At 41.3% G+C, this 14016-nt stretch overlaps 1 protein-coding gene across 9 annotated transcripts in view; it reads left to right on the top strand.

Moving 5' to 3' along the window:
* The window catches only part of LOC134745501 (muscle-specific protein 300 kDa), a 298426-nt gene that overhangs the window by 242474 nt on the left and 41936 nt on the right, over positions 1-14016 (top strand). For 8 of the 9 annotated variants that reach the window (XM_063679556.1, XM_063679613.1, XM_063679589.1 and 5 more), the window contains 3 exons: positions 4150-4332; positions 5157-5649; positions 5701-13952. In XM_063679556.1, coding sequence (XP_063535626.1) covers positions 4150-4332; positions 5157-5649; positions 5701-13952 — 8928 coding nt within the window. The remainder of the gene's footprint in view (positions 1-4149; positions 4333-5156; positions 5650-5700; positions 13953-14016) is intronic. The other variant, XM_063679564.1, reaches the window with a different exon arrangement.

Genomic DNA, 14016 nt, shown 5'->3' with positions numbered 1-14016 from the left:
TAGTCCCCACGCTAGCCCAATGCGGATTGGGGACTTCACATACACTTTTGAGTTTCTTCCACGGTTTCTTCGCAGATGTATGCAGGTTTCCTCACGATGTTTTCCTTCACCGAAAAGCTAGTGGTAAAAATCAAATGATATTTCGTACATAAGTTCCGAAAAACTAATTGAGTTACGAGCCAGGATTTGAACCCACGACCTCTGGATTGAAAGTCGGACGTCATATCCACTTGGTCACCACCGCTAAAATCAAACGAAAACAAAAAACACCCGAAAAATTTCAACAGGGTATACGGGTACAAATTATCGTCAACTTGTGGATGGAACATCCGCGCTTTAGACAATAAAACGCAACGACTTGAACTTCTGCTTCAAAATGACTTGGCGTGTGATGTCCTCGGAATTACAGAACATTGGTTGACCGAGAGTAAATTGAAGTGCATTAATATTGACGGTTTCAAGTTAATATCTAGTTTTTGCCGAAAAATATCCGATCTCGACCGGGATTGCATTATAGTAGGAGACACTAATATTGATGACATGCATAATTCTGGACTGGCACTGAAAAGGTTAACGGACCTTCTTAGCTCCCACGACTTTAAAAACGAAGTGAATTTCCCTACGAGAATCACAAGCGCGACCGCCACAAATCTAGACCACGTATACTGGAATGGAACGCGCGGCGCGCTGCGCACGGCACCCGTGACCACGCTGCTCAGCGACCACCTCGCCGTGCGCGCCGCGCTGCGCCGCCCGCCGCCGCCGCCGACGCGGCCGCGCCACGGTCGCATATACTCGCCGCGCAACTACGCTAACTTTACCTCCGCCATACAAAGCGTGGACTGGGGAGCGATCACACAACGGAACGAAACGTCGACCCAAAACTTGATCATGTCCATAATAAACATAATTAAAAATAAATTCGAGCTATGTTTTCCCATTGTTTTGATTAATAATCGTAAAAAAGATTCCTGGGTGACGGATGACATTTATCAATATAAAAAATTACTATTTGACATTACCGAAATTGGAAAATTAGTGCCCGACAACAGCACGATCTCAAATCTAATATACGACATGAATAATAAATACTCGAAACTATTATACATTCAAAAATCTTCTTATTACACTAATAAAATACAAGCTAGCGGGAATACTATAAAGTCCATGTGGAACGTAATCAATCGAGAAAAGGGTTAAGCGGTCCGGGAACCGCTCGAGTTCACGGAGTTATCAGGGACTCCGCAGGTAATCCGTTTCCTTGCAAGAAAGATGCGGCCGATACGATGAATTGCAGATTTGTCGCGGCGGCGGAAGCGTGTGGCGCGCGACCCGCGGCGCGCACTGCCGCGCTCGACGCGCTGCGCGCCGCGCGCCCGCCCGCCGACCGGTGCATCCGACTGAGGCCTTTCACGCCGAGCGACGTGTTTACCATCATCACATCAGGTATTGCAAGGAAAACCACGAGAGATATATTTGATATTTCTGTTGTCATGCTCAAGGCGGTGGCCGCAGACCTAGCACCGATACTGGCAACTGCATACAATAGGTGTATTCGTGAAGGAGTTTTTCCGGAAGCCCTAAAGGAAAGTCGGATAGCGCCACTATTCAAGGGCAAAGGCAAGAGGGAAGACATGGACGCGTACCGACCGGTAGCGATCATCCCCGTCCTAGCTAAAGTCTTCGAATATGGTCTCAGCGCAAGGATAACGGACTTCCTCGAATCCACCGATGCACTCTCCGAGCAACAATATGCGTATCGCAAAGGCCGATCGACGTCAGCGCTAACGCGCGAAGTTGTGCGCCGGATTTTAGGGGCTCGTGAAAACAAAAACCAAGTCGCAGTGATATGCTGTGACTTGTCTAAAGCCTTCGACTTGGCGGATCACGGTGTCCTGGAAGACAAGCTGCGCCACTACGGCTTCGATAACCGAGCCCTGAGTCTAATGATCGATATGTTGTGTAACAGAACGCAAGTCATCGTGGCGGACGGGGGACGCCTGCGTTCAGACCCGGTTCGAACCCACATCGGCGTAGCGCAGGGATCGTCCGTCTCCAACATACTGTTCTCGCTGCTGCTGAACGATCTACCTGAGGCAGTGCACAGCGGCGAGACATTCATGTATGCGGACGACGTAGCAGTGGTGGTTACCGCTCAGAGCTGTGACGCACTTAGCGACCAGCTAAATATTACTGCAGCACTTCTCTCTGATTGGTTCAGTAAAAATGGCCTCACGTTGAACATACGGAAAACGCACTTTGTTCACTTCGACCTCTCGGGAAGGGAAACAAGGTCGATGTCTGTGCGCGCAAACGGACTGAATATCGAACAAGCCGCGAGCTCAACCTTTCTGGGCTTCGAACTGGACAGAGGACTGACCTGGGCGGCACACATTGATAAAGTGTGTAATAAGTTGTCAGCGGCCTGCTTCGCACTGAAACGTCTGGCTCGGTTATTGCCTCGCGATATGCTGAGAGCGTGTTACTTTGCATCGGTGCACGCACACCTGCAGTACGGAGTCGAGCTGTGGGTCCGAGCCGCAGATTGGGAGCGTGTGTTTCGGTTGCAGAAGCGCGCCGTACGGGCTATAGTCCGAATCGCTCAAACCGAATCAGCGAAACCGCACTTCAAAGCCCTAGGCATCCTAACCTTGCCGTCGTTACTAATCTTTCAAGCGGCAATATACGCGCGTTCGCAAGCAGACAGCGCCCCTGCCTCGTCGAATGCGGCCCCGCGCCGCTACCCCGCGCGCTGCGGCCGCGCCCTCTGCAGGCTCGCGCCCGTGCCGCACAAGCTGGCCAAGTCGGACAAGCTCATTCACATATTGGGCCCAAAAGTATACAATCGTCTTCCGGACTCAATAGTAGTTGCTAAAAGCGTAGCAATATTTAAAAACAAATTAAAGAAATGGTTAATCGAGCAAGCGTTCTACGACCATAAAGAGTTCTTTAAATTAGGAACTTAGGTAGATGTAAGAGATTAAATACAACCTACATTATGTAGCGAAAATTCATACTTAAATATAATCTTTATACACTGTATAAAATGTGACATGTAATTTATATTATTAATAAATATTATGATTATGATTATGATTATGATTATACCCCTTTCACATACGGCAAAAAGGCTGGCCGTGCCGTGGACAATAAACATTAAACAGAAACGGGTAGATACATTTAATTGTCTACCCCGAACATTTATATTATAAACTAATGTCGGGTAATTTAGTGTTGTTTACCAATATCTCAATTGACATTTTGCTGGGACGTCAGTCTTCCGTGACCACAGCTAGTGCAACCTAGCTGAAACGTCGGAAAAAAGGTAAAATAATGAAATTTAATCGCGTTAGACCCGTTAATGGCATTTATTGTGTGTACTAAACGCGAGAGTTTAAAGTGTTATGTAACTTTGTCTGTCTGTTATCTTTTCACGCTTAAACCGCTGAATCGATTTAGATGAAATTTGTTATGGAGATAGTTTGAGGCCCGAGGAAGGACATGGGATAGTTTGGTATCAATCATCATCATTATCATTGTCCCACGCAGACGAAGTCGCGGCGAGTAGCTAGTTTACAATATTTGCGGTTTATGAATTGTCAGCAGTGTGGAAGACGTACATTCACAGTATTCCTAAGAATTCAACAAGGTAATGCCATTCGCAGTACTATTTAAGTATAAGGAGGATTATGTCATGTGTATATTTAGATATTTCCTCATAACATAATATCACACTTTAAAATAGTACCTACTTGTTGTTGAACGTGAACAAGCTTAAGATCTGATCTAAGCGAACCGGCGAATATTTATAAATTGTATATACAGATGTCAATCACAATGTTTTTTTTACTGTGATCAACTCTAGCTAACACGGGACTCGAACTAACATCTTTGGATTGCCGGACCAACGCACACGGTTTAACGGTTACGGTTGACATCTGTACCTATATGTATACAATTTATAAATTGTAATGTGGTACGTTCCACAGTAAAAAAGGAAAAATCAATATGTTTATTAAAACGTATTCATATGTTAACATCAGGCGCATTTTGTTTCTACTTCTACGGGGAAAATCTTGTTGATTGACACCTAATTATAGTCTTGTTTGTTTGATAATTGATTAAAAATTTCTAACATATATGTTTCAGGGGGGCATTTCCGTTCTCAGCAAGTGTGATGAGGCGGCGGAACTTCTGGAGAGTAAAATGATGGAGTATCGCCAAGAGGCTGAGATCCAAAGCCTGAGCCGCGAAGTAGTAGTCATCAGGGCCAGGATATCCAAATTGCTGCTTCAGGCGAGGCAAGGACTTGATATCATCAAGGTAAGAAAGGTAAATAGAGTTTTTTTTTCGTTTGCGCGTGTTGTATAATTTTTAATAACTGGTTACTAAACTCACAAACTGATTAGGTACTAAACTCGAAGCGCTGGTGGCCTAGCGGTAAGAGCGTGCGACCTTCAATCCGGAGGTCGTGGGTTCAAACCCCGGCTCGTACCAATGAGTTTTTAGGAACTTGTGTACGAAATATCATTTAATATTAACCAGTCGCTTTTCGGTGAAGGAAAACATCGTGAGGAAACCGGGCTAATCCTAACAAGGCCTAGTTCTCCCTCTGGGTTGGAGGGTCAGATGGCAGTCGCTTTCGTTGAAACTAGTGCCTACGTCAAGTCTTAGGATTAGTTGTCAAGCGGACCCCAGGCTCCCATAAGCCGTGGCAAAAAAATCCAGGATAACGCCAGGAAGATGATGGTTACTAAACTCACAAACTATTTATTTATTTGTTTTTTTTTACATAATTCAACAATGCACAACCAGCCGCAAAAGTGCATATCCACTAAATGAATGAATGTCATTCAAATTGTGTCAATGCATTTTTGCAGCTCGTTGTACATGTGGCCGACTTAATGCCATACGACCATAAGGCCAATATAAAATTAAATTTAGTCATCATTTAGTTCCTGGAAAATAAATTCGAACCGGCATCTTTAGCAATCCGTCTGTCTTTATTAAAATAAGTTGATTTGTTCCCAAAGTTGTTTTTTTAATCAATTGTACTATTTGCAGTTTAGTTTATATTTTACTTGAATTCATATATTATCTAATTTAAATAACCTCTCAAATATTTTCATAATGTTCTACTTATTCGACATTTTCAGGACGCTAAAGTAGATATGGCCCGTGAAGCCAAGGAAATGGAAGACCAGAAAGTAAAGATTGCTCAACTGGACAAATGGCTTGAAAGCATAGACCATGAACTGAAGGAGTCTACTAAGCAGTCCGAAATATTAACTGAAGAAGATATTATTAAATATATTGAAATCTATGAAAAATACATCAGGGAATATGAAGAGTATGAAGTTATATTAAAGTCTATTAATATAATTGGTGTTGATAATTCTAGTCAATCATTAAATGAAAAATTTAAAGCTACGCAACAATCGTTAGTGGAAACGAAGAATCTAGTCATTGTAGAGATAGAACGGTTAAGACAGGTATTACTACAGATGAGATCTGTGGCTGAGGTGGTAGAAGAGGATATATCTCAAACAGATAGGACGATCGACTCAACATCTATGCCTGAAGAAATTGTTTCTCCTAGAGAACGCGAAATTGTTAAAGAAGAAGTTCCGACAATAAAAGAAATACCTAGTGAAAAAGAATCTGTTGTTAAAAACATACCAAGTACAGAAAATCCAGAAGACAAGGTCCTAAGTGAGAAGTCTAGTGAAAATAAGTCTACTAAAAAAGGAGAGAAAGTTGTAGTAACAGAAGAAAAACCAACTCACACGATTGAGACCCAAACGGGGCAAAGTCTCAGATCGGAATCCCCGTCTGTTACAGATAAATCCATCATGTGTGAGCCAGAAAAGAAAACGACACAGGATGCTTCCATTACATGTGCCCCACCAATGGACGTTGAAATCCAAACAAGTGAGCCAATCTCAGAGAATAGAGAAATCCTAGAGAATATTCAAGTAAGGCAAACTATTACTGGTGGCCATGAAATATTTGAAATCGCTACTCGCCCTGTTGCTAGAAACCAGCAAATTGATGAGCAATCATTGCTTGTTGACGCTAATTACAAAGATGATAGTCAAGGTAAAGATTCACATCTAAATATAACACACAGCTTACCTCAGTCATTTGAAACTGTCATGGTTGAACCTGACGAAACGACGACTGAGGTAGTTGTTGACGCAGATGGTACTAAGAGAATTATTGTGAAAAAAGTGAGAAAGACTTTAGTAACTCGCCAACAATTGGTTCACAGCCGCCGTCAAACCACACAAATGATCTCAGATGGTACCCAAGAGCAATCATTTTCACAAATAACTTTAAAAGAAGATAAAGGATCTAGTTCGACAATGCTAGGAGATGGTGGCGTTCAAAGAGTTGAATACCAAACGTTTGGTGGTCAAGTTGTATCAGGATTACCTGGAGGTGAAGTAACCATCCAAGAATTTTCCTCAAGGCCTGGAGTTGTTGTTAAATTAGAAGAAGGCCTAAACCCTGAAGAAATCTTACAGTTGGCGGAAACCGAAGGCCAACAACAAATTCAAACCTCGTCCTCTAGCGTTACTGCTGTCGTACAACAAGTTACGAAACGAATCGTAAAAACAAAACGACGTATAATACGCAGAGTAGTAATCATAGACGGCAAAGAACATGTAACGGAGGAAGTTATAGAGGAGCCTGATAATGTTGAAGTATATGAAGAGCAAATACCAAGAGTCTCAATAAGCGTCAAAGATCAAGGTGGTGTGCAGTTTGAGGAAATTGATGACGCTGGTGATGATCATAAAGATGACAAAAGACTCCTATCGGATATGAACCAAGACCCCACAAAAACAGGAGAAACGAAACCTAAATCTGAAGACAAACCCGACGAACAACCCAAAGACAAACCAGATGATGACAAGAAATCTCTAAAAGGTGAAAGTCCCGAAACAAAACAAAGAAAAGATATACGTGAACTGTCCAGCGACTTTATTCAAATGGAAAGTCAATCCCATTCACAGTACTCTGAGTCAGGCACAATTACCAAACATTCAAGAGAATTATCTCCCGTACAGACAGTTACTATATTCAAAAATTATGAAATCGATCCTGAACGGACACGAAACCAAGAAACCTCTCACACCCAAGAACCAGACGAAACAAGATCAGATGATCATACACCTAAATACCAACCGAAAGACAAATCACTTGATGACGATAAACCTCTTAAAGGCGACAGATCAGATAAAGACGTAAGTGCGTTGTCTAAAGACTTCATCCAAATGGAAAGTCAGCGTCATTCACAATATGCAGAGTCTAGTGCAACTACCAAACAATCACAAATAAGAGAAACATCCCCTGTGGAGACAGTAATATTTTCTCAAACGCGAGAAAATATACCTGAAGTAGGAGAAATTCAAGAATCCTATTACATTCAAGAACCGCAAGATCCTCAGTCCACGTTTATAAGCGAAGGTTATCAACAATCAACGTTACAGACGGCGTCATCAAACATTTCTACGGTTGTTCAAAAAGTAACAAGAAAAATAACTAGAACTCGAAGACGTATCATTAAACATATACAAATAATTGATGGCAAGGAGCATGTCACTGAAGAAATCATTGACGAACCTAATGACGTTGAGATCATTGAAGAGGAGCCTAAGGTTTCTACTCATACAATTCAAGAACAAGGGGTCAAGACAAAACGTATCAAAATAATACGTCAGGTACAGATTATAGATGGGAAAGAACATATTACGGAACAGATTGTTGAAGAACCTGATGATGAATTTATTCCGGAAACAACTGTTAACACTGAAATCGACGTAAGTATCGATAAACAGCCATCTATTGTTCCTAAAGGTAGCATTAAAAAAAATACGCAAGAATTACCTATACCTTCAACTACAGAATTACATTCCTCGATTGTAGACGTGAAAAAGAATTCAACAAATAGTGATCTAAACGCACAGTACTCGCAACCTGGAACTAAAGAAGTTGATTCCACTAAAGGAATAGATAAGGATCGTGTCGATTTAGAGGATCAAGTAAAGGAGGTAGTAGGCATCGAACCAATCGTTGACAAATCTAATGTAGCTTCTGAAAAAGAAACCACAAAGGAATTATCCAGCCCTCTGCCAAGTCCTGCTAGGAAATCGAAATCAGCGTCCCCAAGTAAGCGAGTGACGTTTGTTGACAAATTGACTGAAAAGTCGAAGCCTGAAGATACAACTAAAGATCAAGGAATAAAGTGGGATGCAGTTGAACTGGAAAAATCATTGCAATCTACTAAAATCGTCTCAGATTCGACTTCTGCAAGGCAAATTACTGAAACGGAAATTGCTGGGTCGTCTGTAGACATTTCTTCAATAGATGAAAGGGGCGTTGAATCACCGAAAACACATCAAATTACGCCAAATACCGTAATTGATAGAAATATTCAAGTTCCAGATAAAGAAATAACTACTCAAGAACAAAAATCTGATACTATTCCAACAACTTCAAACATTGACTCTAAACTAAGTGCGACTCTAGACTTTATTTCAAACGAAAGAGCGCACGCTTTACACCCAGAGACGAAACAAGACACCGAAAAAAGAACTACCGTTACATCTGAAACACCAAGCGTCTCTATTGAAACTATATCACCCCAAAAATTAGAACCGTCTAATACTTTAGACATTCAGTTGCCAAATGAACCACACTCTCTGAATGCAGAAAGTATTACTACCGTAGAAGGTAATATGTCTGAATCAATAAAATTAGACATCTCAATTGTAGACAAGCCTAAATCGCAAGACAACATTGATACTCACAAAGTGGATGAAATAGAAAAACCGACATTAACGGGAAAACAACCAATAGATGAAACGGACATTAGCACAGAGTCACCAAACGATATTGTTGATGTAACTAAGAATCTTATAAGTTCGGAAGGACAAGTACCTAAAAAGCGTGGAAAGAAGGCAAAAAATAAAGACTTGTCTGCTGAGAAAATATCTGTAGACAATAAACCACATGAAAAACTGGACCAATCTGTCATTCAGCCAAAGGTGGATGAAATTGGTCCGGTCCAAAAAGTTTCTGATGTTCAACCAGATCAAAAAGATGCGGATGTTAAATCATCTGCTGTCCAACACAAAAACCCTGGGTCAAAATATGACATTAATCTACTCCTTGAAGCAGAACGTGCAGATTATCTTTTAAGACAAAGACCAACCCTTGATGTTGAAACGAAACCTTTACAAACTGTTGATATTACAATGTCGATTTCCAAAGCTGATGTCGTAAAAACAGACGAGCCTAAAGTACATCTTGACATGAAAGTTGAAAATTTTGAAACCAAACTATCGACAATAGTCAAAAAAGATATTGATGTCAATTTACCGAGTGAAGTAAAGATAATAGAAGATCAGCCTCAAACGGTCTCAGTGGATGAAAAACTTAGAGATGACGTCATACAACAAACAACACCTGTTTCTGTATCCAATGACCCTATCAGAGAACCGAAGACCCCAGAAATTAGTGCCCAAATTAAAATTGAGGAAACAAATCAAACATCAAGTGGAACACCAGATGCCTCTAAAGATCACAGAAAAAGTAAAAAGAAAAAGAAATACAAACCTACGACTGACGCAAGCCTAGAGGAATCTACCAAATCAGAGCTGCCTGTACAAATACCTGAAGATAAGAGTGTTATTGATACTGACAGCTCATCTCTCAGTCATTACATCGAGTTACCAACTTCGCCGGCTTTAGATTCACCCAAACCTACCGAAGATATCCTAGAACCTAAAGTAGAATTATTAGAACCAGATTCATTCTTTGAATCTGAAAGGACTGCTGAAGAGAAGGGTTACGAGGCAGAAGAAATATCTCAGGGACCAACACCAGTACCTAAAAAGAGGCAAAAAAAACGCAAGGCCCATGGCGTTAGTGAAGAAACAACTTACCCTAAAGAAACGACTGCAGAGTCTGATAACACATCATTGTCAAGTACAGTTGAAATCACAGAGCCCGCACAAGAAAAGAAAGGAAAGAAAAAGAAGGGAAAGAAAAAGACACCTACTGATCCAGAAGAGGTAGAAGAATCTGAATTCGCTCAAAAATTGGAACATAAGCCAGAAAGTCCAAAAATAGGCAGCGAGAATATAGAGTCTCCTAAAGAGGAATCTTACCATACAATGAGTGAGACTTCTGACATAAGCACGGTTAAGATAATTGAGGAATGCGTTCAAAGTAGCCCAGAATCTTTACACAAGGAAGTTACGACTACTGTGACTTTCCCAGTTCCTGTGGTTGAAGAAATTCCAACGCAAGAGTACTCTGTCCAAACATCTCCGGAATTATCTGAATCCATTAAAGATGACAAAAAACAGCTAAAACCGGAAACAGTGGCCATTGAGCTACAGACATCTCCTACACCTGTCATTGAAACTGTAGTACAAACTACTCCTCGGGATGAAAAAGACATGGACAATCAGACAATGGAAGATATCATAACAGTAGCAGAAAAAGTACCTGTCGTTGACACTGAAATTCAAACTAGTAGAACGGAAACGCCACAAAAGATGGAACAGATTGAAGCGACAACTCAAGTGATTGCACACGATATAGTTGCTCCGGAAGAAAAGTTTTCTCAAACTTCATCACCTATTGAGGACACGGCAGTGAAATCCGAAACTGCAGAAGTTATAACGGAATCCAAAGAAATTCAAACATCTCCCTTGCCGTCAGTACAAAAAGATGAAAAAGGTACCGGAATTTCCATCGAAACAGTTGAAACTGATATCCAAACCATACAAGATATAATCGACCAGGAAACATGCACAACACCAGTACCAGAAAAAGAAGTTATTGAAATGAGTATACAGACGCTCGATTTACCAGTGGTTAGCACATCTACTCAATCAAATTATGTTGAACCTGAAAGAAAAATCGAAAGGGCTGAAGTATCATCACTAACACCTCCTAAACCAGAAGTTTTTGATGTAGGTCAACAAACGTCGCCCAGATCACCAGAAGAATCCGTGATTACAACCACAGCAGAAAAAGAACCTGAAATAGTTCCTGAATCACCATTAAGGAAAGAAGTTACTTCAGTCGATGGCACTCAACAGACGACTCCTAGAGAACCAATTGTTGAAGTTCCAACAACTAGGCCAGTCGATTTAGAACTAACGAAAACAAAAGCACTGACTATTGATAGTACTCAACAGACATCTCCAAGAGTTTATTCGGAAGATTCAATATCGACATCGACTGAAGAACCTTATGAAATACACTTACGAGCACAAATAACAATTCCAAAAGCGACCAATGACTTCCTCGACAACGAACGACAACTGGAAGCTCCACAGTCTATTCTCGGGGACAGACAAAAAACAAAGAAGAGGAAAAATAAGCGGAAGATGGAATCACCAGTAGCTCAGACACCAGAAAGCCTGTCCGATCCTATAACGACAGAATTACTTATGTCTGTAACACCTACAAGCGAAGACTACACAAGTAAAGACACGTCATCAATAGATGAGGGTATTTCTCAGTTAGCTAGCCCTGTGTCACCAGACCGCCAGGAGTTTAGTAATCAACACAAATTAACATACTCTGACGTCGTCCAGCGATCGAAGTCTAAATCTCCCTCTCCCTCTAAATCGGTCCACTTCTCTCGAAAACCTGAGAAAGCAAGACTGCTTGATGCCTTAGAGAAAAGAACACAATCCCTGACCGAGTCTCCAAGGAAAGTGCCCGACGATTCAATGGCTATTGTTGTTCTGGATCAGTCTGTAGAGAAATCATATGATTCTGTTGTCAACAAAGAACTTCAAGATCTTAAGAATGCAATTGGTACTAATGATCCGACAAGTGTTGAGAGGAGCGTTGTAGTCATCATAGAAACTATATCCATTTGGTTGGAAGAAATTAAATACAAAATTCAAACCGAAACTATTGCCAATGGAGAATCCGTTAATGAAGCGCAACGATTAACATCCTTACAAGGGTACATTCAAAGTCTAAAAGAAATAATTGAAATTACCGAAGTAAATGAAGAAATCGTAACTCTCATTGAAATGCTAACTCGGCAAGCAGATGCGGTCAATGATCTAAATCGTCAAAGCTCGACTACAATAAAAGAAGTTGAAAAAGACTGGGTGAAGTTCTTGGACGATACTGACAAACTGTACCATAAGTCTATCAACAAGGTAAAATCTAAGCTTGATGATATCATTCTGTCTGATATTCCAACACAGCAGAAATTAGACGAATTGGATAAACTAGAGAACGAAAATGTAACTAATTCTGATTCAGTCACTAAAATGTTCCGCCGGTATCGGATTTTAGTAGAAAACAACATAAAACGGGAATGTCCAACTACTCTGTACGCTTGCGATGATGATACTAAGCAGGTGGAAAATTCGATCAATACCGAAAGGGATCGTTTGCTTCAGTTGTCAGCATTGGCCGAGGAATATGAACAAACTTTACAAGATTTTGGACAAATAACCGATGTAGCAGAAGCGCTGCTAGACGGAAAAATAATTGTTTCTGATTTAGACCATTTACATGAAGAAATCCAAAAACACAGAAAATTCTTTGTTAATCTGAGCCACTGCAGAGCCATCCTCGAATCTTTAGAAGATAATTTGGACGGTGAAACAAGATCCAAGTATTCATCTTTACATAATTCGCTACACGATCGTGCTACAGTAATTATTGACAGAGCAGCAGGTCGCGCTCAACAGATGACTTTGGCAGCATCTCGATGGACCACGTTAGAACAAGGCATGAGAGAAGAACAACAGTGGCTGAGAGTAGCACACCAGAGGATACCTGACCTCACTAATGTCACATCTATCGACCACGAGCAATATATCAACTTATACCAATCCGTCAGCTTGGATGTGTCACATCATCATGCAAAGATCCTACGCCTATTGTCGGTCACTGATGGACTGCAAAACCTGATTGTTTGTTCCGGGTTAGAAACTGAATGTTCTATAGCCCTCGATACGTTGCTCAAGTTACAGGATGATGTGGATTCTCGACTCATTCGACTGACGGCCTTTAAAGAAAACTGGATGACTTATGACTTCATTGTAGAAAGAATAGAGAACTGGATGAAGATCGCTAATATGGAGCTTGAACACATTACTCCTGAAAATATTACGACAACCGGAAACTTGCGTCGATTTTGGGAACTCAAGGCCCAACATGAAGTTCATAACAATCTTAAAAATGAGTCTGGTGTCCAATTCGAAAAAGCATTAGAAATTTTACCAATATCTGATGAAATGGTTCAGCGTCAATTCTTTTCAAAAATAGAAGACGAATGGCGGGAAATTGCCGTCAAAATTGATAGCCTGCATTCTTCTGCAATTCAAAGTATTTCGGACCGTGACGTGTCCACTGGCGAAAAACTCAATATCTTGGAAGATGAAATTCGAGAACTACGTACGTCGGTCGATAGCTTGAAGACAGTTATAAGAAGCGAAGACGAATTAAACCTTTACATCGAGAGACTTCAAGTGATGACAGGCCGCGTTGACAGAATACAGAACGAGCTCAGTAGACTGAGCTTGCTACCTACTGCGGAGTCTGATCGCTTGGGGGCCCTGTTGTCCCAGTCGCGCAACATAGATGACCAAATTGCCGAGGAGTTGGAGCGAAGCATGCTCTTGAAAGAGAAGATAGTGCAGGTTCAAGCCGGAATAACTCGTTGTCAGAAAAATCAACGTCGCGGACGCCTCACTGTCGAGGAGTGCGCGGCCGCGGAACGACTCGGTAGCGACGTGGTGGAACGAGCATCCGAGACGTGCTACAGACTTCTAGACGATCTCTCGGCACAATGGAGAGACATAAGAGCGCTCAATCAGGCGCTACATACCTTGCCGACATGTCTTCGAGTGTCCGTTTCGCTTACGGATTTGGAAAGAGACATCACAGGACTTCAGGTAAGCTTCAAAACTTTGAACTATATATTTCCGTAGCCAACTTGTAGGGTAAGACCCTAATTTA

The sequence above is a fragment of the Cydia strobilella genome, chromosome 1, assembly GCF_947568885.1.
Source record: "Cydia strobilella chromosome 1, ilCydStro3.1, whole genome shotgun sequence".
Taxonomy (NCBI): Eukaryota; Metazoa; Arthropoda; class Insecta; order Lepidoptera; family Tortricidae; genus Cydia; species Cydia strobilella.
The sequence above is the reverse complement of the archived record's forward strand: the minus strand, read 5'-3'. Positions and strand labels throughout refer to the sequence as shown.